The sequence below is a fragment of the Saccostrea cucullata genome, unplaced genomic scaffold (genome assembly GCF_032062105.1).
Source record: "Saccostrea cucullata isolate Sc308-1 unplaced genomic scaffold, CSIRO_AGI_Scuc_v1 ctg4315, whole genome shotgun sequence".
Taxonomy (NCBI): domain Eukaryota; kingdom Metazoa; phylum Mollusca; class Bivalvia; order Ostreida; family Ostreidae; genus Saccostrea; species Saccostrea cuccullata.
Genome location: NW_026939609.1, coordinates 14,256 through 40,901, shown reverse-complemented (window position 1 = coordinate 40,901; position 26,646 = coordinate 14,256). Strand labels below are relative to the sequence as shown.

At 33.1% G+C, this 26,646-nt stretch overlaps 1 protein-coding gene across 1 annotated transcript in view; it reads right to left on the bottom strand.

Annotated features, from left to right (window-relative positions):
* LOC134253449 (cell death abnormality protein 1-like) overlaps positions 1 to 15,503 on the bottom strand; it is a 30,275-nt gene extending 14,772 nt beyond the window's left edge. The window contains exons 1-2 of the mRNA XM_062735975.1: positions 15,497 to 15,503; positions 15,039 to 15,173 (exon numbers count right to left, since the gene is read on the bottom strand). Of these exons, the coding sequence (XP_062591959.1) occupies positions 15,039 to 15,173; positions 15,497 to 15,503 (142 nt within the window). The remainder of the gene's footprint in view (positions 1 to 15,038; positions 15,174 to 15,496) is intronic.
* Between the last annotated feature and the right edge of the window lie 11,143 nt (positions 15,504 to 26,646).

Genomic DNA, 26,646 nt, shown 5'->3' with positions numbered 1-26,646 from the left:
TATCTTTGTACAATGTATACCTTTCGTGCAAATGTTTCTTTCATTAAAAAGAGAACAAAATATTGAGAATTCATTGCTTCTAAGAGAAGAAAACTTATTGATGTTTGTTTCAAACACTTTATAATTACTTGGAGACTGTTAGTTCCATCATTGTAACGAATATAAGAACATAGGAATAAAAATAAACCCATACTGAGGTGTTTTATATGATGAAAATAAAAAGTCAACTTAAGGCAACAACAACCTTTATAAATGATATTCTTTAGGTAATGAAAAATTTAAACAGCGAGGGGGAAATAGCACATGTATTTAAGGTTTGATAATTTCCTTCTATTTCAAATTTAAAATCTAATGCAGGGTTTTTTTTCTATTATCTGTTTCACATCGTAAACCTTTTGCTTTTTCCAAAAATAGCCAAAAACACTTGAACAGATTATCTTCCTTATTTTAATTTAAATTTTGTGTTAAATTTGGATGATTTTCTCCGTGAGAATCTTATACAATTGCATAACTATAGAAATTAATTTATATGCAATGCATTACTCTAGATTTTACAATTATTTAGATTTTAAAAAAATCTAAATCCTGCGATTAGTTTACACTTGGGTCATATTTACTTTGATAATACATAAAGAGTGGTTCCAAATCTCTGCTTCAGTCAAATGAAGTCTCAAACAATAGCAGAACAGTAAAGTTTGTTTTTTTTCAATGAAGCATAAGAAGTCTTTAGTACATTATACATGAACAAAATTTCTTCGGATAAATAACCTCTTATAGTTATTATTAAGCAATTATTAAGCTGCCACGGAGGAGTGAGCATCCCCTGCTGACCGGTCACACCCGCCGTGTGCTTATTGTCATGATTGTGAAATAACCGAAAAACCCGCCGTCAATTCTGTGTGTTAATAATGGATTAACAATTGGTATGAAAAACGTCAGTCAGCATTTGACTCAATGATAAAACGTATTTGCTGACAAGTTCATTGTATCGACAATAGAACTTACGAAATGATGACTTTAAACGAGACTGCTGATATTCTTGTTTCATCAACTTGCTTGTCAAAAATTTACCTCGTCTTAGGAATTGTTCATACGTAGAACATGCTCTTGCGTATCGAATCAACTGAGATATATACACTCCGCATGCAGGTGATGAAGGTATATTGCTGCATAAGTAAGGGAAGTTGACGATAGAAAAGTTAAAGTCGTCACGTTTATCATAGAGCTTGGTTGTTAGGTTACCATTAACGTCTTTTTCAAGCAAAATATCCAAGTATGAAACAGATGTGTCAGACTCTGTGGTATCTTTTATCTCAAGCTCTCCTGGATAAGTTAATTGACAATCCTTCGTCGATTTATCTGAAGGTCGAGTTGAAGGCCATAGCAAGTGTTTATTTTTTCACGCATAAGATTATTTAATACTAGTATGCATTATCAACAACTTACAAAGGTTATAAATATGAAATATTTATTTCAAAACAATAGCCACAATATACTTGTTTAAAAGTATTGTAATTGTTCTTGAAAGGGAAGTTTTTATTATAAATATTACATTATATGCATTATGAACAACTGTTACCAAGGTTAAAAAAAACTTTATATAGCAAATATTTAAACAATTTCTTCGAAATATCTAAATTAGAGGCAGGAATAAAATATGAAAGCCTATTTGAAAAAGTAAAACATTTCAATTGAATGTCCTTATTTTTTTTTTCTATAACGAAACATATTTTGAGTTTGCTACAGTTTCATAAACTAAAATAAAATCCGTCTGATAGAAATATTATATTTTTCCCTTATCAGAGTTCAAAAAAATGCTGTGATAATTTGTGTCTTAACAGCGCATATTCCCAACGATAGATTAAAGTAAAGGATTTTTTTATTTCATTGACAGCTGCTTTTTCAATAAAAATGGAACTCGTAAATTTACTTACCTTGTCATAGGTAATTTGGAAACAATTGTTTTGATAAAAAGCATTACGATTATATACTAAGTACTCTGAAGTTGAAATCAAAAAATGCTTGAGTTTCTGAATTACAATATTTATGTGGTTTTTTAAAGACAAGGATTTCCAACAATCTATTAAAATTCCCATGGGTACCAACTGCGCCCCATTATAAGCAGACCTTTTCTGATAATCCATTGTCCGTTGTCCGTCCGTCCGTCTGTCCATCGGTCTGTCCGTCTGTTAACTTTTCACATTTTCAACTTCTTCTCATGAACCACTGGGCCAATTTTAACTAAACTTGGTACAAAGCATCCTTGGGTAAAGGGGAATATAAATTGTTAAATATAGTGCCAGGACCCCTTCCAAGGGGAGATAATCCACAAAATACAAAAATAGGTGGGGTAATTAAAAAATCTTCTTAAGAACCTCTGGGCCAGAAAAGCTGAAACTTATGCAGAAGCATCCTGGGGTAGTGTAGATCTTAAATTGTTAAAATTATGACCTCCAGGGGAAGGGCAGGGCCACAATAGGGAATCCAAGTTTTACATAGAAATATCTAGGAACAATCTTTAAAATTCTTCTTCTCAAGAACCAGTGGACCAGAAATGCTGAAACTTATATGGAAACATCTTAAAGTAGTGTAGATTTTAAATCAATAAAATTATTACCCCCGGGGGTAGGGCGGAGCCACAATAAGGGAATCCAAGTTTTACATAAAAATATATAGAAACAATCTTTAAAAATTTTCTTCCCAAGAACCAGTAGGCCAGGAATGTTGAAACTTATGTGGAAACATCTTAATGTAGTGTATATTTTAAATTGTAAAAATTATGACCTCGGAGGTGGGGCGTGGCCACATTAACGGAATCCAAGTTTTATATAGAAATATATAGGAACAATCTTTAAAAATCTTCTTCTTCCCAAGAACCAGTAGGCCAGAAAAGCTGAAACTTATGTGGAAGCATTCTAGTGTAGTGTAGATTCTAAATTGTAAAAATCATGACCACCGCGCAGGGGTAATAAGGAAGCATACAGAATATTCTATCTTGACTTAATCAGTGCTACATTATGACGTCAAAGTAGGCAAGATTACGTCAATCTTAGAACACAAGTTTTCGTAATATTCGTATTTAGAGATGTAATTGAAATCTAGAAAATTAATAGAAACGTGAAAACATTGACAAAAATAAAATGTTAAAAAAGTTACTTGGGAATTGATCATGTTGAGTAAAGAGAATTTGGCTAAGACGTCATGTACAAAGATACATAAAATGAAGTTTAAAAGGAAATATCGGGAATATTATGTAAAATTAATATGGGGTTCAGTTAATTATACAGGTATGCTAATTTAGTTCGTCGATTATATTATATTCTCTTTCAAAGACAGTTAGGTCGCCCGCGTGGTGCAGTGGTTAGAGCGTCTGCTCTAGAGTCGCGAAGTAAGGAGTAAATCCTTACGTCGCGGGTTCGAATCCCACTGTGGGACGTGGAGACCGGTCCTTCGGATGAGACCGTATAAACCGAGATCCCGTGTCGCAGTAGGTGCTAGCACGAAAAAGATCCTTCCCTGCTCAATGGCCCTAAATGCCGAGAAAAGTTCAAACTTTGAAGCCCTTCACCGGCATACGGTGACGTCTCTCTATGAGTGAAAAATTCTCGAGAGGGTCGTTAAACAATATACAATCAATCAATCAATCAAAACATAAGATTTGTACAGATGGAAAGTCTGACAAACTTGGAAAGTGCTGCTAGAATCCCGAGTTAAACATGGTTTTACGAAAAATCTCGGTTCATATGTATAAAATTCAAAACAAAGGGTAAGGCTTCGTGCGAATATATAGGATAATAATTTTATTGACTGGACAGTGGGATTCTAACAACTTTTTTAAGGCAGAATTGATGTGTTTCAACTATATTATTTACGCAGAGAAAGTATTAAACTCCGGGGGTATTGTTGTTCTGTTGTTCGGGGGTAGAGTTGGGCAACAATTGGGAATACAATTTTTACATAGAAATATATTGGAACAATCTTTAAAAATCTTCTTCTCAAGAACCAGTGGACCAGGAATGCTGAAACTTTTGTGGAAACATCTTAGGGAAGTGTGGATTCTAAATTGTTAAAATCATGACCCGCGGGAGGATGGGAGAGGTTGGGGGGGGGGGGCTCAAGAGGGAATCCAAGTTTTATATAGTAATATATTGGAAAAAATCTTCTCAAGAACCAGTGAGCCAGGAAAACTGAAAACCTTGTCGAAGCATCCTGGGGTAGTGTAGATCAAGATGTGGGGGGGGGGGGGGTTAGGGACCACAATAGATGTAAGAAGAGGGGAAATCTGGTAAAGAAGTGTATTACCAAAGTTACTCAGGTGAGCAATGTGGCCCATGGGCCTCCTGTTGTATTTATATAAAGCAGAATTTGTGCAAAATCTAATGCATGATAAGAAGAAAACACTTGCTGTGGCCTTCAACTTCATATTTAGATATATCGACGACGTATTGTCAATTAACAATGGTAATTTCCATTTTTATGTCGATACGATACCGGTATATCCTGGTGAGCTTTAGATAAAAGATACCAAAGAGTCTGGCATATATGTTTCGTATTTGGATTTTTTCTTGAAAAATTCGTTAATAGTAATCTAACAACCAATTCATCATTGAGTCAAATGTTGCATTTTTCTTTCCGATTGTTAGGCCATTATTTACACAGTGAATTGTCGACGGATTTTTCTGTTATCTCGAGATCATGACAAGAAACACATGACGGGTGTGACCGGGGGGTAGGACATGCTCACTCCTACATGGCACCTTATCCCACTTCTGATTTTTTGTGTTCCGTGTTTGCCCTGCGACGTTTTTTTTTTTTTTTTTTTTTTTGTAATTTCCTGATCATGACAGGGAACACATGACAGGCGTGACTGATTTACAGGGTTTGTTTACTCCTACATGGTATCTTATACCACTCTGATTTTTTGGAGGTCCGTGTTTTCTCTGCTCCAATTTTGTATTGTTAATGGACTTTTGAGCTTTAATCATGTTCGTTATCTCCATATTTCATTTTATCTTTTTTGAATTATTGAATCCATATGAAAACTAGCTATACTGCGTTAAAGATTACTTTTTCTTCATATTACTGCTCAATGGCCCTGAATGCCGAGTAAAGGTCAAAATTTGAAGCCCTTCACCGGCATACGGTGACGTCTCCATATGAGTGAAAATATCTCGAGAGGAACGTTAAACAATATACAACCAATTAATCAATCCATCGATGATTTGTGTAAAAAAGACAATTTTTATTAACGCTCTCATTTTCATCTTCTTGGCATATATCATTTGAAAATAATTTTCACCACAGTGTAGTGAACATATTTACTTTAGGACAAGAGAAAAAAAATCATAGGGTTTTCAGTGATAATGAACTCTTTAAAAAAACTCTTCAACTGTGAAAAAAATGAAATTAAATACTGCTACGAGGGTTGTCCCAAAAAGTCGTAGACAGGGAACATAGTTTATTTTCTCTTTATTAAATCAAATTTCTTTCTTGACATAGCAAAGAGTAACATTTTATGATCATGTATTTCAAGATTCATGACGATACCACATTTAATAAAAAAAACTATGAAAAAATAAAGAAACCATGTAAGTGTACATCGGCGCACGAAAGCAAGCGTAATTTACGTCTCTCATAACGTCATGGTCCCCGTTTCCGCTTCACATGCGTCTTTTATCATCCAAATGAATATTTTTTATAGTGAAAAACCACTCTTGACTAAGGAAGTATTTTAAATTCACTAGTGTCCGTTTTCTTAAGCAGATTAAAGTTTTAGTCAAAATTTAATTCGTTGAAAGATCACCTTACATTTTAGGCAGCAGAGAATACACCTTGTTTGACAACGCTCATGGCCCAGAACGTTCCCGAATGTCTGCGTTAAACAATCAGTACTCTACTTTACATACAATAACTTTTTTTCGATATAGTGGAAAAACTATCTTTGAATATCATACTATAAAAAAAAAACAGTTTTTCTATTTAAATATAGTGTGTAATGTCCTTTCGGTACTTTGTTTCCTCGTCTCTGATGAATATTAAACATACCAAAAACAATTTATTACATTTCCGTGCGCCGGGTACGCGTTCGACGACGTCATTTTCATCAATCTCAATTCGAACAACACTTTGAAAATCATGCCACCAGTCGTCTGTTTCTAATGCTATTTATATGAAAATTTGACATATTATTAAGATTTTAATTCTGGTTTCAGTGATTTAAATTTTAGTTCAGTTTTTCACATAGTACAAAAGAAATAAAAACAAATGTAATAGTTATAAGCGTAAATTATTCCGAATTTTGGTCGTGCGCCGACAGCCCATATCGGCCTTCATATAAATCGTCCCAATATAATTAATATGAAAGATATATATGTAAGAATTCACAGTTTTAAAGAACATTGAGTGTATTATATCTATGCAAAATTTGATTAGTATTGGTTGCGTGTTAAAAAAGTTATTGACATTGTCTACGACTTTTTGGGACAACCCTCGTATATATTTTATGATATACAGTATATTACATCATTGCCTATTGAACAACCCTCGTATTGTTCAAACTGTAATTTACATAAATTGCATTGTCTACAGACTTTTCCGTTTCCCCCGATCATGACAAAGAATGCACGGCAGATGTGATATGTCGACAGAGAAAAGTAATCCTTGTCTTTAATGTCTTCTTTACAAACATGCACAATTGTTTGTCGGCATTATTTTTTCAGTCGCTGTTCAATATCTTTTTTTGAAATTACATTTCTTTTTGCCTTTTGTTATTTGAGATTTATTGTACCAGGAAAATGCATTTAGTTTCCAACTGATTTATGTAGAACATTTGCTAAAGCATGTGTTAGTTGTAATCTACTTTAAAATACATAAAAATCGACATTAAAACATATTTTCAAATACCAAACCCCAAACCATAAACTGAAAACAGACTTAAGTTAAGAAATTCAAATCGATATAACGCTTCAAATAATTTTTATAACGAAATAGAGTTTTTATCATATGTTTATTTGGAATATTATACAAACCTGCAAATATCAACAACATTTTATTATAATTCACATCCTATTCAAAATCAAAATTTTTAATTGAGTTTGTTCTCAGTTTATGGTCTCGAGGCCTGTAACAAACAAACTTAATAAATAACAAATATAGAAAGTTACAGATTAAGTCATGCTTGTATAGGTAACACAAATAAGTTTAACCACGTAATCTACTTTTTAATTTTTATTCAAAGTTTCACAATAATGGGATTTCAAGTGACAAAAAGGTGTTTACATTGATAAAAACTGAGCTTGAATAATATTCGTTATCTCTATAATTTCATTGCAGAAAGGTAGCATATTAAATATACATCATATAAAGTTTCTAATTTCTTTATATACATTCTGTATATTTATTATTGGTGTCATTTACAACCAAAATAGGTAAAAATATTTTCTAATCTGGGCATCCATTTATTTATATCATTATGTCCAAATACAATAAATATATTTTATTTGTTTTTTTATTTTGGTGCAAAGTAACGACTTCAAGGTCATTCAAAAAGTTCGTAGACTTTTGTTCTAACTTTATTATCTAAAGTCATATTATAATCAAATTCAAATACTTCGAGTAAAAAATATGGAATAAATCTTCAGATTCCTAAAAAGTTATCAAATATTTAGAACAGCAAACATGCGGTCAAGGCGCAACGTCAAAATTGAGTAATTTATTATTTTTCACTAGTATCTTTAGCCATACCTCTAATAAATGGATCTGAAACGAGACAAACAATTTACATGTTTAAAATAAGTCTTGCTGTACTATCAAGTAATGTAATACATCGCTCCCTTTAAAAGAAATCAATTTTTAAATACATATGGTCTTGATTAAAGCAAAAACGTTGACGTTGGAGGACGTCAGTGAGCATGCAGCGAGGAACATTAAAGTTTTGCTTGGCATTCGGGAAACTTATTTAACAAACTTTTAAAAATCCTGTTTAAATCAGGAAATGTATGAAAAATAAGTCGTGTTTTGTATAAAATGGAAAATACAATTTCTGTGTGGTAGCTAGTTTGAATCGGACGATGCACAAGGTCTATAAATAAACATGTTATAGTTAGAAATTGTCAAAAGGGTTCAAATTAAAAACTGGCAATCTAGTTCAAGTTATTTGCACAATTGTTGGCAAACTAGGTTTCAAGTGTTATGGATACTTTATATGAATGGAGAAGACGTTTAATGCCGTGAATGAAATTTAAGGAAAGAGTAATTTTGCGAAACTATCTAGACGTTGTTTTTGACGTTACAATATTGGTCAGACATGCTCCGTGGTAACAAAACATGTTGATTTAAAAAATTGCTATCATGAGTTCTATTATATCAAACTGAATGAAACTTCACATTTCGACAAAATAAATGCTTGCATTTACGAAAATGTTTTGATCTATAATTTTGTAAGAATAATATGATGATGCAGAACATTGTCTATGTAATTTTTGAATGACCCTCGTATTCTTGTCATTGTTGAGTAAAATGTTGATATTTTCTAATTATCTTTCATTCATTACGCAGGAAGGAAGTTGAACTCTATACGTCAATAAGGTATAATCGTCCTCTTGTTTGTTTCCAAAGATATGGTATTTGCCGGAAGAGGACAAGAATATAAACTCCAACTGTGTGCCCTTGACCTATTGAATACCAAAAAGTCTAGATTGCTAAGGCAATAATTGTAGGTAAAAATCTCAGCCAACAAATGCTGTTATAAAAATGTGTTTTATTATATTTCGTATTTTAATGTCATTAATATCCGGAGAAGGATATGGAGATAACGAACAGATTTCAATTTCAAAGTCAATAAAACAATCGCAGTACAGTTAAGGTGCGCAATGGAAATATCGATTAAATTTTGTATTTAAAAATGTATTCGTAATCGGGATGGCGATTATTTTTAGTAGATAATTGTAATTTGATTAATAACTACATATCGAGGACGATTATATTTTATATTTAGACTAGTCACGTGATGCGGCAATCACGCGATTTTAGCACATTGACTTGAAGTATTGATGTTACATATAAATATCACTAGTGCAAGGGCATACCCAAGTTAAATTTCCAAGTTTAGTATACAAATATTTTCAACACGCATTGTAGTTTCTAAGAAGTGCTGCGATCCTGTCTAAATTCAGCAATTTCAATTATACTTGTATGACCGAATGCTATATTTTTTACTGAGCGGCATGAACTATTAATATGATTAAATTGTTTTTTAGATTTAATAAGGATCGCAGCACTTTTCAGATACCTTAATAGTTCTACAGTTGAAATGTAAAAGATTACTTTGATCCATAGAGTGTATGCCCTTGCAGTAGATCGATTTATTAAGACCCCCCAAATTACCTTCCGATGTACTTGCATTCAAATATACATCAGTGTCAAATAAATACGTAATGTACAGAAAATATATTAATAAAATAGCGAAGAAGACATTAAATTCAAGTTATTGGCCCAAAGAATATCTGCAAATAATTTTTTATTTAATTAGAGAATACATATTTTATTGAGAAAATATTACTTGATCTGTCTCTCACTACAAACTACGTCACGTTGTAAGAAATGACGTCATATTGACAAGTGTACTGCGATCAGTGACTTGTTTATAACTTGTTACGTGGGATTTAACTAACGACAAAACAATAAGCTGAAGTAAGTTTTTATGTAGTTTGATGATTTCTTACTGGTTAAATTAGCAGATAAACTCATTTTGTGCTTTTTTAAAGAAATGTTGTATGACGTATATTATGTATGATGTCATAGTCAAGTTTTCCTGTACAAATTAGGCTCCGCCTCCTTTTTGTAACCTTAACTGCTGCGATACAAAATTGGAGCAGAGCAAACACGGTGGTGGGATCAGGTGCCATGGAGGAGTAAGCATCCCTGCTGACCGGTCACACCCGCCGTGTGCTCCTTGTCAAAATCGGGAAATAACGGTAAAATCCGTCGTAATGTATATTACTGAAAATGATTCAATAAATGAATGAATAAATGATGGGAAGGAAAGCTCACTCCTCCATTTTACCTGATCTCAAATGTTTTAGAGGCTCGTGTTTTCTCGATCTGCTCGTGGATTGTGTCGTTTGAATCAACTTATGAGCTTGGATACCGTTTGTTATCTCCAGGTTTTTCATATAATTCATTTTTGTATGGTTTTTATATCTATATACCCATAATTTCTCACCAGGATAATAAGATAGTTGTTCCAATCAGAATGCAGATGGCTATTGCTTCCACTGATTTTGCCAGAACCATGTATACTATTGTGGGGTAGAAAGGAAGAAGGCAAAGAGTTTTCTCTTCACAGTCTGGCAACTCTGGGATTACAGTAAAATGTGAAATCTGTCTAACCTTTTTCTAAGATAAAATACGTATTTCAATAACTTTTTTATTAGTCTATATAACCATTATACAATTCAATGCTTATTATAATCGTTTCAGTAAAGATTAATTAATTTTCAAAACATGAAATCTGCTTCCCTCCCCCCTCCCTTCTTTTTTTTTTTTGTTAGAAAAAAAAAGAACATAAATATCTTACATGAAACAAAATTTTTGATCCTACCTGTTGTTATCTGTAACTCCGTATCATTGGAGTGCAGCGTCTCTGATCAAAATAATGTTAACAAAAGAATTTTTAAAGTAGATTTCATTAGGGTCCTGTCAACCCAAGCTGCTTCCACACGGAGTTATTGCGGCGTTGTTAAATTTGTAAAATCGCGTTGGAATCGCAGGGGAAAGTGCACAATTTTCTATAAATTTTTCAAAATGTGAGCTTGAGTTTTTGTCGTGTCCATAGGTCCGTCTGTCGTTCTGTTTGTTTATCCGCAAAAACTTTAACCTTGTCCATAACTCTTGATTTAGTAGAGCTATGACTTTCATATTTCACATGTGTATTCCTTGTGACAAGACCTTTCTTTGGGTACCACCAAATTTGACGTTTTGACCTTGACCTTGGAGTTTGACCCACTTTAGCACAAAAATTTCAAACTTTCACTTTGGCCATATCTTTTGAACAGTAGTAACTGGGACATTTATACTTCACATATATATTTTGTGTGGCAAGACCTTTCATTGGATACCACCAACTTTGACCTTTTAACCTTGGAGATTTGCGTACAGTGTACTTATTTAAAAAGTTCAACCTTGGCAATAACTTTTGAGCTGTAAGGGCTAGAGCTTTCATACTTCACATATGTAATCCTTGTGAAAAGACCCTTCATTGGATACCGAAAAATTTGACCCCTTGACCTTAGAGTTTGACCTACTTTTAAAAGCAAACCTTGACCATAACTTTTAAAGGGTTATGGCTAATGCTTTCATATATTTTAAATATTTAATTATTGTGACAAAGTCTTTCATTTGATTGCAAGACTTTTTGACCCTTTGACCTTGTCCTTGGAGTTTGACCTACTTTAAAAAAGTAACCTTGGCCATAACCTCTGAACAGTTAGGGCTAGGGCTTCCATACTTCACATATGTTTTCCATGTGGAAGGACCTTTCATTGAATACCAATTACCTTGTCGTTTTGACCTTCAAAATTTTGTTCTTATGAAAATCTTTGGCCATAACTTTTGAACACTAAAGGCTAGTGATCTCATACTTCACTTATGTAATCCTTGTGAGAAGACCCTTCACTGGATACCAAGAACTTTGACCCTTTGAAATTGACCTTGGAATTTGACATACTTTTAAAGAGAAAACCTTGACCATTCCTATAAAAGGGTTAGGGCTAGTGCTTTCATACTTTTCATATTTAATCCTTCTGACAAGACCTTTCATTTGATACCAAGACCTTAAACCTTGACCTTGGAGTTTGATCTACTTTTTGAAATTTTAACCTTGGCCACAACTTCTGAACGGTAAGGGCTAGACCTTCCATAATTTACGTGTGTATTTTTCGTGGCAAGACCTTTCATTGGATACCAATGACCTTAACCTTGAAGATTTCTGTACTTATGAAAAAATGTAACCTTGGCCTACTTTCATATTTCACAATTATTTTTCAGTGAGACTACCCTACTTTTTGTACCAATATATTTAATTTGCATTAAAGTAAATTTTAATCTTTGCTTTGTTGCCATACGGGGGCATCAGAGTTTCACAAACACATCTTGTTTTAAAATGCTTTTGTCGGGTAAAAAATTCAACTTTTAATTAGACCTTTTCTGAGAACTTCAGAGAACCTTGAAGCACATTCAGAGGTATAAATTGAAAATTGTTGCATGAAAAGATTTAATTTTCAAGCTTCATTTTGAGACTTTTTGAATTAAATTATAAATTAAAGAGTTGTCCTTCCTGGCTGAGGATCGAGTCCCTTAAATCATATTGACAGGCGTCGATAATGCATACTTCATAGCGTAGTGGTTAACGCGGTGTGTCTTCCACCAAACCCTGCGCTATGGAGAGAGTTCACATCATACGTGATGCCTTTTCTTTTTTTGTTTTCACATATCTTAAAACATGAGTGAAAAAATAAATTATTAATAAAACATTAAAAAATTAAATACAGAATTAAATGCATAAAAGATTATATAAACCATAAAATTTTGAAAAAATATAGCTTTCATGAACTTTTAGAATTTTAAATGTTTTATCTCAGAGCGGGGGATTGTCCTCGCCTTGTACGCCTCCATTCTTTCTTTGTTAGATCTATATTAATTTAACTGATATTCTAAATTTTTATAACATCATTCTTTAACTTTTCAACTTTCTCAAGTCAAGTTGTGATGGTTCTTTAAATTTGTATAAAAAAAATCCAAAACAAATAACATTTTGGAAGACCTCTTGTTCACCAAGAAATAAAAAGATTCATAAAAATTAACAATAAATTTATCTACATATGTACAATAAACGTGAAAACATCCAAGAGTTCAATCATGGTCATCACTGGACAGATTCACATTTCACACCACGTCGTAATGTATGGTCCACCATATTGTCCCTTCCGGTCAACCACATCCTAAAAATATAGCCTCACCACGTACACCAATCCTCCCGTCCAGAACAAAAGCTTAATATACAATTTTGGTCACCTACAATTTTCATAGGGTTTTATAATGTAATATTCAAAACACATATCTGTTCAAAATACTAGATTTTACAAATAAACTACAATAAAAAAAACATGTATTTTTGCCGTTTAACGAAAAAATGAATTATAGCGTAAAAAATACATTCTCGCTATATTGCTAACAGTTTTACATAGAATATTGCTCTTTAAACCTAACAACAAAAATATTGTAAAGTGTAAAAACTTACTGAGCTGTGGCATTTGATACATAAAAATCATACTGTCGGGCCAGGTCTTGCTCTCAACGCCGCAACAAAACATCCCTGAATCCCAAGATCACACAGCAGGTGAAACCGAACACACACCAAGGTCACAGAGCATGGGTTATATAAAAGGCACGCCCAAGATCACTCAGCATGGGTAAAGTATAAATCCCGGCGTCCAGATCTCATCTGACGAACACTAGCCAACACCCAGTATAAATAACTGACCAAACTACTCAAACGGGTTCGACGAGTATACGTTGATAAAAATAGAACAAGTACAACTCAGTGACCAATATTGCGTAAATGAAATAATCAATAACTCCTAATGCCCAAATAAAGATAACACTTACCAATACCTGTACAATAAGCCAATATAAAACATTGACACAATGCCACTTGTGACAAACAGTAATCCATTTTTTCCTTTCAGGATCAATTAAATGCATAAATTGTCTGTTAAGGGAAGAAACATAAAATTTCAATAGAGGTACGTGCCACTTCCACGTTGATCTGATTTCGTGCATTGTTTCATTTATTGTGGAATACACTTGTATGAAAATTGTAAAATGTATATGAAAAACATTTATTATACCTGTACCATTTGTTGTTTTAACACGGCCATTTTCCTTATCACAGTAGTCATCACATGTGCATTTTTCCTCACAAAAGTGACCATAAAATCCCGATGGACACTCTTCCGAACAGTTTTCCCCAAATGACCCTGGCGGACATTCTAACAATAAAAAATATTTGTCCTTAATTCTTTCTTAAATGTAATTCTAAGATACGTTTATTTCATTTGAAGTGATATTTTTTATAAAATCAATGTGAAAATTTGGAGTAAATCTTTGATGGATCTATATATGAATGGGATTGATTTCCAAATTTTGACCTTTACTCGGCACTCAGGGCCATTGAGCAGTGAGGGATCTTTATCGTGCCAACGCCTGCCGCTGACACGGGGCCTCGGTTTTTAAGCTCTCATCCGAAGGACCCGCAACTTTCACTTCAAAGTGCCGAGGGCATGGCGAAGGAACAGTTGCTACCCATTTTATCGACTGAGTCAGTCGCGGCCGAGATACGAACTCACGACCTCCCGATCACGGAGCGAGCGCTCTACCGACTGAGCTACCGTGAACGGTGATTTAATTGGAACATTTGCAGATAAACAGTAAATAAAACGCTCTCCATTTAGATTCAGGACATTTTATTCTTCGATTTGGTAAATGTCAGTCTAGACGTACCAAATGTCACGTGCGCTTTGACGATCCCGATCTGAAATGAAACTGAATAAGTATCTCTCTCGTCCGAAGGGTCGTATCGTCAGCATATTACTTTTAAATATATTTAAACTTCATTGTGGAGTTATAATTGATTGATTGATTGATTGTATACTGTTTAACGTCCCTCTCCAGAATATTTCACTGATATGGAGACGTCACCATTGCCGGTGAAGGGCTGCAAATTTAGGCCTATGTTCGGCACTTATGGCCTTTGAGCAGGGAGGGATCTTTATCGTGCCACACCTGCTGTGACACGGGGCCTCGGTTTATACGGTCTCATCCGAAGGACCGCCCCATTTAGTCGCCTTTTATGACAAGCAAGGGGGTAATGAGGACCTATTCTATCCCGGATCCCCACGGGGCGAGTTATAATTCGTTTGATTTTCATGTTATAATTCGTTTGATTTTCATTAATTTAAATAATTTGCAATAATACATACCTTGGTCAACACAACCGAATCTTTTGTCACAGATTACATTTGGGTTGCATTTGCATTTCTGTCGACATAAATAACCATATGTTCCATCGGGACACTTATCCTCGCTATTCTGGCCATAGGTACCCGGAAAACAAACTGTAATATAAGGAGTTATATATTGTTTATTTAGATCCACAATTTCGAAAATTGATGAAGTCGTTTTCTTTTATCTTAAGTTTTATCAAATGCATTATAAGAAGCATACTTGTAACACGAACCTTCGCATTTGTTTTTGATATGCTGATAGTAATTAATACAGCATTTTAATTCTCTGAAATAAAGTAGATTAGAAATTATAGAATTTAATCAGTTATCATGAAGTAATAAAATATAGTTATATAAAATCTTGCTTTTATGATTTTCATTGATTTGCAAATTATTCATGATAAACAAGCAAATAAATAAAATATGGTTCTTACCTGTCATGTCCGGTGCAAACTCCTTTTCGAAGACCTGAGGCAAATAACACAATCCTGGCAATGAATGTAATATTTCAAAATGACAAATCAACAATCGATCAAAAAACATGTAATTAACTTACATCCTAGAACATGATCGCACGTTTCATTAGGGTTGCAGTTACATTTTCCAAGACAGAGTGTTCCATATTGATTTTCTGGACACCGTTTGGTGCAATTCTCTCCGAACCATCCTTCTGGACAGACTTAATTTCAAAAAGAACTGCAATATGTGTTTATTTTTTTCACATTTATGTAAGGTAAATACTTTGCTAAGATTAAATTAGAATGAAAATTGTAGTTTTTCTTTTTAAATATTTCTCTTAATTTCTGATTACCTTTACACGTTCCGCTTTCTTGATAGTAATTAACACAACATTCAATTTCATTCCTGTGAAAATCAATTGGAAGAGCAGGTTTTTTTAAATTTCAGCATTTTTCTGATATCTTGGAGAGAGGACATTGAGAAAGTACATTTTCATAATTTCTTTTTAAAGAAAACTGAAAGAAGGTGATTTTCAGTTTGCTAATTCGTTAATTAAGCTGTTTTACCTGATGATAACTTTTTAGAGAGACTTACTTAGAATTTCGATAAGTACGTATCTGATAATTTCAGTGTGAAAAGTAGATAAAAACATCTTATGAAATTGTTTAATTACAGAAATTAATTGCAACAAGAAAACTTGATACGTAAATGCTTTCATTTCTTTTTTACCCCCCTATTATCATTTTAACTGTTGAATAATTACATAAAAATGTATCTTGGAAAAAATCTTACGTTACTAAGTTTCTACACTCTCCACTTCCAAGATTGAAAGTTGTTATGCCCTCATGAATAAACAAAATTAACAAGTAAAGAACAATGATATAGCTATTCCAACACATGTCGTTTTTCATATATTTACTTCAATTATTCAAGTTGAATTTATATAAATATTTAAAAGGAAACAAAAGGAAAAAAAGAGGAAAGTAAAAAATGTTACATTATTTCTATGAAGTACTGACGCTTTCGTGGAAATCTGTTTATTTGTTTCTATCTTTATTTTTTGCAACATAACCTAGTTTTCATCATTAAAACACAAATAGAATATAATAAGTTATGAATAGAAATACAAATAAAAAATACATCACCATACATTGATTGTGATCTGTTCCTATGTAATTTAAACTTACAAGGTCTAACCGTGTAATAAACGTCCTACTGATCTCACTGCACTGAAAGATCATATATGACCTCACTGACGTAATAGACTGTAGCGTAAAGAAACACCTATATTATGTAGACTTTGCAGTGCAGTGGCGTATGCAGGTGAGGAAGGTAATATTGCTGCATCAATAATGGAAGTTGACGATTGAGAGAAGTTTCATGACGTTTCAATATAAGAATGCAAAATACACTATATTAATTGTTTCATATTTTGATGTTTACTTGAAAAAGTCATTAATGGTAATCTTACAAACAAGATTTATAATAAACGTTAATAATTTAATTTAACTTGTAACACGTCATTTGATTGGATAAAGATTTTATCCATTTTGTATAACATAACTTGCCTACGTCACAATGAGTTACGTCAAAAAATGTATTACTCCGCTTGACGTTACTTTTAAAATTTAATCAATGTGAAGCCTTATTCTAGGGGGGGGGGGATTGTCTCATTGTCTGCAATGAAATTAAATTATAAGGATTGAAGCTTATTTCAACTTATATTATACGATATAACAAAACTTGGGACAGTTTACGCTTTGCGGTTTATAAAGCGTAAACTGCCCCAAGTTATGTTATATCGTATAATATAAGTTGAAATAAGCTTGTACATGTACATGTACATGCATGATATTGAAAATTGTCGATTAATTTTTTAAAAGTAATACTATTGATAATAACAGTTTTTAGTAAATTAAAAAATATACTGTAATACATATACTGTAATACATAATGCTGTTGTATTAACACGTGCGTGTACAACACATTTTTTGTTTGCTGAAAATTTCGGTAAAATTGCTAGGTATGCAAATTTATTTGATCGTTATTTTTATAGTATTAATACATATTTTTTTTCTGAAAAAATTCAGTTTTTGATATGTATGCCAACTCCTGTAATAGAACTGCCATTTCATAGACAATAAAACCTTTTTTCTATAATGCTCAAATTTGGTCCTATAACACTCTATATTTAGGTATCTGTTTTTTAAAAAAATAATCAAATACTATCAAGTTTTAGGGCCCCATGGAGTTTTAAATTTTGTTTTCTTAAAATACGGACATTGGTCAACTAATATACAAGAACGTGAGTTAAGTTCGCTCTTTCCCTCTCGAAAATCAAATGCTAGGTATCTTGCTCTGTTTTGACAATTTTCCGATTATACCACATGGCTATTCTATTTCTTTATTTCATTAAAAGTATTTTATAAATTTCAAGTTGCACAATCGCATGTTTATCACATTTTCTTTATTGTACGATCGCATATAGAGTCTTTGCCGATCGCCAAAACGTTTGGCATGTGTTCACTTAAAACCGTTATTTTGACGCTCTCTATTTGATAAATAACTTCAAATCGGATTTAACATTTATAATTTACCTATTTAAAATTGCAAATGTGCCTTTTGGACTGTCGGGTATACGTAATAAGGTAAGAAATGCCACCTAACGAGCTCCGTGTGTCACGTTAGGGCAGTCATATTCAAGGAAAACTTAACTTTAACATAATATATGGTGATTTTTGATGCGTAGAGAATCGACTTTCATGGTGTTAAACATATCTCGTAGCATTTAAAAAGTCAGAAATGTTGAAGGAAAATTGCGATGAAATAGGACAAAATAATGTTTTATACTCCATCTTCCTCATGTAGCTGAATTTGACTATCGGTGCTGTCGATCGCATCAGCGTTGCAGATCGTGCGTTGACAGGGGTGAGTTATGAAACAAATAAATGTACATGTACAGTGCCGACCAGACCCAACCTGACACCTAAGCAGTCCCAGAAAGCAGTCCCCGGGACTGCTTTGTGACTGCTGTGGGACTGCTCTGGGACCGCTGTGGTACTGCTCCGGGACCGCTATGGGACTGCTCTAAAAAGCAGACCCAGCTGTCCCTGGGACTGCTTTCTGGGACTGCTTTGTTCACTCATGTGTGAAAAAAGTACTGAGTGACATGATAGCTCCGCCCCCTTGTGTATTCTGAATTTGCAGACTTCCAGTTGTTTTGTTTACTAGGAGCAGAGTGTAGTTTAAACTATTAAAAAAGCAAGGTTTTCTTACAATCTTTTGATAAGAAGAGATTATAGTTGAATAATATTTTCAGAGACTGTATATTTACACAAATGTAGTTTAGATTTAAAAAAAAAAAATAAAGCTGTTCAATCAGGAAGTCAGGAGAAGAGATTTTTTCCCCTAAAAATAAACTACAGGTTTATGAAAAAAAATATCTACATGTAGGCCTTTTTTATTATTTTATTAAAATTATGTGCACTCAAACTTTGCATTGGCACTATTTAAAAATAATCATTACAATTAGATATAAGATTTTTTTAATTGAAAAGCTACATGTTTTATGAGTACCACGCTAAAAAAAGTTTTCCATGCAACCTCCAAATAAAGTCTAACAATTTATTAAATGACCATGAAATAAAATTATGCTACCATTCTTCCGTAACTTAAATAATGTGAATAATCATACGGAATATATTAATGAATTACCAGTAGTTTTTAATTAATAAACAAATCATCAAAAGAGTACATTTATTTTATAAATAAAAAATTGAAAATACCGGGAATTGTGATTTATCTCTATTTTGTTTTGCTTGTGTTTACCTGGCTGTTTAATGTTTACAAAATGGTAACAACACCCGCGGTTTCAATCGCCTTAGGGCTGAAAATCAGTGCGTGTTATTTGGGTATAAGTATCAGCGTTTCACATCATTGAACATGCCTGGTCAACAATGACCCTAACTTCAATCTACCGTTATGTAATGCACAAATAAAATTGATAAATGAAATGTGTATGATTTCTTTCAGGATTTATTAATTTTGAATAAAATCTGAGGGTTCCGTTCTGGTGATTTACAGATCATGTACATTCTAACATTTAAAAATAAAACACTTAAAACTGAGTATTTTAAAGATAGAGAAATTAACAATAATTAATGTCAGTAAAAATACTGAAAAATAATACTTGGCAAAATTTAACATAGAATTTTCTAAAAGCCCCAATTCTTAAGAAAATTCCTTTTGAGTATCCCCATAGTATGAAAATTGGCCATATAACGATAACGATAGCATATAACGATAACATATGTCGATAAGATCTATTTAAAACTAATTCTTACTGGTGGAAAATAATTAATTCACGTTTAATTTTCTGTATAAAAAATAAATATGAAAAACAGTATCAATCACAAAAAAATTAAAGATATATATGCCATATTAGTGTTATTGCTAAAAAAATAAATACATGTGGTGTCTCATCAAGTTACATAAGTTATGTAATTTCTGCAATTAAGACAATTCCACTCCATCACTTTTAAAAGTTATGAAATATTATTTTGTAAAAATTATTTTCTTTCCGAGTCGGATATTTAACCGCCTCTTATTGAAATATTCATGAACACGTGGTCTCGCATGCAAACAATGGTCCATTCTCGTGAATGAGCCGAAAAGCATGATGGTCTACTACGTTTTTCCTACAAACACGTGAGTTAGGGAAATGTACGATGCGATTTCAAATGACAGCTGGAAAGCCGATTTACATTTTTTTTAAACCTGTTTTAGAAAAATGGGAAGAATAGTTACTAATTTCACGGTTTAATTGAAAATTACCTCTATATTAATTCTCATGCGCATTGATCGTAGAACGTGTACATGTATTGAGTAGCATACTGTATGTTTCGAAGTTTAACACATTGTAAACATTGTCAATACGTGAGAACACCCCAGAATTAATAGCTTTTTGTACCGAGGATTATATAGTCCCGTGAAATTGTCTTTTCACTGTCAGTACAGCACGGGGAAACTGTAAACAGACGGACAATAGAGTGGGGAAAACTTATTTTTATCATTGTTCATTTGTATGCAAATGTTAGCATGGGGTTAGTAGATGATAATGTACAGCTCAACAAACTTTTTGCGTTGGTAGGAAACTTTCATGATGCTAGATTTCAGGAAGTTAACCTGAAAAAATGTCATCTTTTTAACATGGAAAGCAGTCGAACAGATGAGAAATACTTCTATCATCTTGCGCCTTAGTGTCATACTAATGTACAGAAAATACAGAAATTACATGAACTGCACTGTTTCTGTATGAAGGTAAGACAAACGTATGCTTTAAAATGAATGGATACAAAGGCGGTTACATTTGAAGAGAAACCACGAAAAAACCATTTAGAAACTCTCATAATATATCATATCAAAGAGCATATAAAAATCCTACCAATTAGTATGTGTGAATTATGTTTAAAGTAATGGAATATGATCAAAATTAAGTTACAAATCATTTTTAAAATATATATTGTTGTCAAATTACACAATTTTGCATTATGACAATGTGACCTTAATTTGTGCAAAAACCCATGTGAGTTTAAAATGTTTGTTGAGCTGTACATAATGCATTAAGCATGTAAATGCTTGGGAAAATGCACCACGTCTTTCTGAGAGCGATTTAAAAAAACTAGCCTGTTCGAAAAACACATGTAGTATTTATGTACTGAGTAGTAACCCATAAATGCATTAAATGCAACTCATTGAGCTGATTGGTCGATTTGTCAGTCTTGTTGGTTCCTCGCTGAACAGACGTCACATAAAATAGTTTCCTTGACCTGATGATTCTCGTGATGCTTTTCCCGCGCACATGCGCAGATCCAACATAAACGTCAGTCCTTTATAAACATGCATGAGAATATCGTGTTCTTTTCCCGACCAGTACTTTGTTAATACCGAATAATATTTCGTCGAATTTGCGAGAATGCTTCATTGTGATAGCTTATCATACTTCAGAAATTTTTGTTTGGTTTCAGCTGTTCAAAAATACTGTTTAACACGGCATATATATCTTTAAGAAATTGAATTATTAATATAAACGATAATTGTATTAAATATTCATGTTCAGTTTAATTCATACATGCACGTGTGAAAGCCTTCTTCCTTCAATAAATATTATTTCAATTTTTTTCTATGCGCGTACTGTTCATAAATGACCTTCGCATACATGTAAGGATTCCTGGCATACTACCCAGAATCAAATTCAACTGCCTTTTATAGTTCCATTGTTTATTGCAAATCTCATTTCTAAGTCAGCGCCGCCCATTAAATTAATAAACCCCGGCAACTGGGACTGCTGGGATTGCTCTCTGGGACCGCTGGGACCGCTCTGGGACTGCTGTGGGACTGCTAAAGCAATCCCAGAAAGCAGTCCCCCGGGCCTGCTCTGGAACGGCTTAGTGTCAAGTTGGGTCTGGTCGGTACTGTACCTGTACCAATCATTTCTGATAAAATAATATCCAGACAGAAGTTTCATCTCTGCTTAAGGAAGCTCTAAACACTAACAGAAAATGTTTTTTCGACTCTGAGAAAAAGATATCATATCAAGATATGCATATTGAGACTTTATCGTTCATTTAAAACATAGGGTACGGGCCTTGTTTGCGCAGGAAAAATGTTCAAAGACAACGGACTATTTCTGAGGAGAAATCACTGTTATTTACTTATATTGGGAGAATTAATGAAAATAATTAATTAAATTTCTCACTCTTGGTCTTATATAATGCTAAAATATTCTATTCTATTATAAATTATGTATAATTAAAGGTAATAACAATTTCTTTAATTTTACGTCTAAGGGCAGACCCACTGTGGGACGTGGAGACCGGTCCCTCGGAAGAGACCGAATAAACCGAGGTCCCGTGTCGCAGTAGGTGCTGGCACGAAAAAGATCCCTCCCTGCTCAATGGCCCTGAGTGCTGAGTATACGACAAAATTTGCAGCTCTCCACCGGCAAGTGGTGTCGTCTCCATATGAGTGAAAAATTCTCGAGAGGGACGTTAAACAATATACAATCAATCAATCAATCTAGGGGCAGATCACTCTAACTGTATAAAACTATTCAATAAATAGAGCTCTTTAGTGTGCAGTGTTTAGAGCGTCCTTAAAAGGACAATGACGTGTTAATGAAATGTCGATATACGTACATTTCTTTCAGATGTTTAAAGTATATAATTGTGTTGACAACATGCCTTTCATATTGTTTTTACGGTTATTCATCTTTTTTCTTGGATGACATCTGGCCTTCATCTACTTTTGCCAATACATTTTCAGAAAAAAACATCTTCTTCAGTTTGTTCATTTAATCACTGATTCATTGCAAGGATTGTTATCTGTGGACGTCACTTTCTGATAACATCTGGAATACATTCCAATATTGGACTCATTTTCTGAATTCATTGTTATATATTATTGTAGGACAAAGCACCCATGTTAAGATGGCTATATGTGTTATCGGCGTCTTCTGATATATTATTGGCTTTAAGGACACCCTTGTCTGGAAAATATTTGTCAGACCTTCTGTCATATTATTGCATTTGGAGGGGAAAAGGGCTCCTTAGAAATTGTTAAGTTTCTATATACTTTTTTTCCGCAATTGGAGTGGTTCTTGCACTTGGATTTAATTGTTGTTTCCCAACGATTTTGGATCGTCAACAAAGTTAATTAAGAAATATTTAAATCTACTTGAAGTATACATTTTCATAGCTATGTGTGAATATGAAAATTTACAATTTAGGGAAGAAAAAATACACCCCTAAAGGTGTTTTTTTAAAATAAATTAAATGACTTTTACCATCATTCTGGTCTGCATTCCCTCGCTTTTCGCATATATGTTTCTTTTTAAGATAAATGAGCTCTTAAGGAGAGATGATACAAACTTTTGTCAATCATTTTGAAAATAACGACAGATTTCAATGAATAAGTTTCACCGCGTAGTTTTAAATTTTTTATTCAAAGTTGAACAAAAATGAAATTTGAAGTGAAAGATATTTCTATAAAATAATATAGATTATTGAAATGAATATGAGATAATCTAATTTAATTGTTTGGATAGCATTAAACATAAGACACAACTTGGTACAAGTTATCTAGTTCATGGGATCTAGGGTGGCAGAGGATAGTTTCGAATAAAGTACCGTCAAAAAATAGAAAAAATAGAGAAACCTGAGGTTTGAATGCATATTATAGGTAATTTTATTGCTAGAATATTTTATGGGTGCATTTGGGGGGAATTGGTGGCCTTGTATATTTTATTGAAATATGACACTTGAGTGTCACTACTACTGTATAGGGGATATGGACTAGAAATACGAAACTAAGCTCAAAACTCGCTCTACCGGTATTTCACCAGAAAAGCGGGGTGGGTTCACAGGATGAATTGTAGCTTGAAAACGAGGTGGTTGAGCCCATATCTCTTGCTGTTCATTGGTATGTACAAATGTTATTCTGCAATTTCTGTGGTAGCTTAGGTCATCAGCACGGGCCTGGAAGCAGATGCGGCTGCGGCGAAATAGTGAAAATAGGCATGCTTCACATGAAATTTTGAGATTATCCCTGCGCCATCTTTAGGGCTCATTGTGTAAGTTGTACATGTTTTATTCCTAAAAGCTTCAAATTTCTCAAGGGACTACATCATACTATTATTACATGTAGAGGGAATTTAAAATTTTTCAATGCACATTTTAAAAGCAGCTAAATATTAACTAAACCATCAGTCAAACGTTTTGATTGCAAAAAAAACTATCCTCTGCCACCTTCAAGAATGCATCAATTTTTAGAAATGTGAATTTTAGTCTGATTTTTATACAAAAGGGTTTATTTATGTATGCCAATTTAAAAAAAATACTTTATTTCTGTTATTTAAAATGTGTACAGTTGGGTATATTCACTAAAAAGCAAGGGGGGTTACTCTTTTTCAGCATACATTTTTAAAGACTTTGAACCATCAGCATAATAAATCATATAAGATTTAGGCATTTTTTGCCAGAGAATAAATTAATTGTTTGAATTTGATACGTTGGATATTGTCGCATAATTAAAATCATGTCTTGCTTTAATTAATTAAATCTAATTAAAATTTAAGTGTATTAATTAGTGCGATATCACTGAAATTACATAAATTTGCCATTTTTTCAACCTAATTTACTAAATATAAATATTTTGAAAATAAAAATCAGTCAGCATACCTAAATGTCACTAAACCTAACCATACATAGTACAAAAAAACTTTTTTTGCTTTATTTTTCCAAATTTAACCTATTCTGTTATTGATATTTTCATGAAATATGCCCCCCCCCCTTTCAATTTTTAAATTTATCTATATCTAAATGTGACAGAATCTAATTTTTTCAAATGTTTGCTATAAAATGACTATTTTTCTTTGAATAATAACAAAACAAAGAGTTTAAATTGCATATTTATTGAAGTAATAGCAATAAAATGTGCATTTTCATGTAATTTATTGAATTCTGCTAGGCCCATATAATCTGCCCACAGTTGCCCAGGATGGACAGAATAATCACTTTTAATTTTCAGGAGAATGAAATGTATGTATTTGATTACTCATAACTGTTAAAAGGGAATATCAGACACTTAGAAAGAATTCATCTAGGAAAAACAGATTTTTACAGTGCATTTTCATTACACTGAAGAAATGGCTGCAGGGGTAGGGTGTTGAACTGCCATTTCCTGGACACTTTTTCTTTAGCATGTGATGCAAGAGGGTTTTTTGCATATCATGATAAATATCTTGAAAGTTGAAAGGGGTTTTAACTTTGCAAAGAAATTATAGGTATATAAAACCAAGTGAAAAAGGGATAAAATGGAATTTCATAGAACATGAGAAATAGGGGAGTATGTGATACATGTGAGTACATTTCACCAAGATGTGCTCTTTATATTTGACTTTTTACATATAAATGTATTTGAAATAGATTAAAATTACCATTTAACACTTTTTTGATGGTATATTGATCATCTGGAGTTGTAAGAATTGCATTTGTTTTATGTGAAAGAAACAATATGGGGTTAAGGGGGTTGACCGAGAACTGGTGAGGTCTCTTATTTGGTCATAACTTTTTTATTTTTCAATGAATCAAGACATATTTGGTATATTTTTACTCAGAATTGCATGTTCTTTTTTAATTGAGCAAGGTTTATTACTTGCAAGACAAACTTTGAAAGTTAAAGGTGGCAGAGGATAGTTTCGAATAAAGTACCGGTCAAAAAATAGAAAAAATAGAGAAACCTGAGGTTTGAATGCATATTATAGGTAATTTTATTGCTAGAATATTTTATGGGTGCATTTGGAGGGAATTGGTGGCCTTGTATATTTTATTGAAATATGACACTTGAGTGTCACTACTACTGTATAGGGGATATGGACTAGAAATACGAAACTAAGCTCAAAACTCGCTCTACCGGTATTTCACCAGAAAAGCGGGGTGGGTTCACAGGATGAATTGTAGCTTGAAAACGAGGTGGTTGAGCCCATATCTCTTGCTGTTCATTGGTATGTACAAATGTTATTCTGCAATTTCTGTGGTAGCTTAGGTCATCAGCACGGGCCTGGAAGCAGATGCGGCTGCGGCGAAATAGTGAAAATAGGCTTGCTTCACATGAAATTTTGAGATTATCCCTACGCCATCTTTAGGGCTCATTGTGTAAGTTGTACATGTTTTATTCCTAAAAGCTTCAAATTTCTCAAGGGACTACATCATACTATTATTACATGTAGAGGGAATTTAAAATTTTTCAATGCACATTTTAAAAGCAGCTCAATATTAAGTAAACCATCAGTCAAACGTTTTGATTGCAAAAAAAACTATCCTCTGCCACCTAGATCACAGGGCTGGTTCAAATATGATGAACAATATCGGCTACGCAAAGCTAGCAATCCTGAATCCTCCTGGGGGGTTATAAGTCAAGAATTTTGGCTATTGTATGTGACCAACCAAAGTTTAAATTCTTTTGGCAGTCAAACTCATTTCAACAATACTAAACAAAATTTAGATGAGAGCAGCTACCCAGTATTGCTATCATTTCAATCAAGGTAAAAAGTGCAATTTTTCCCCAG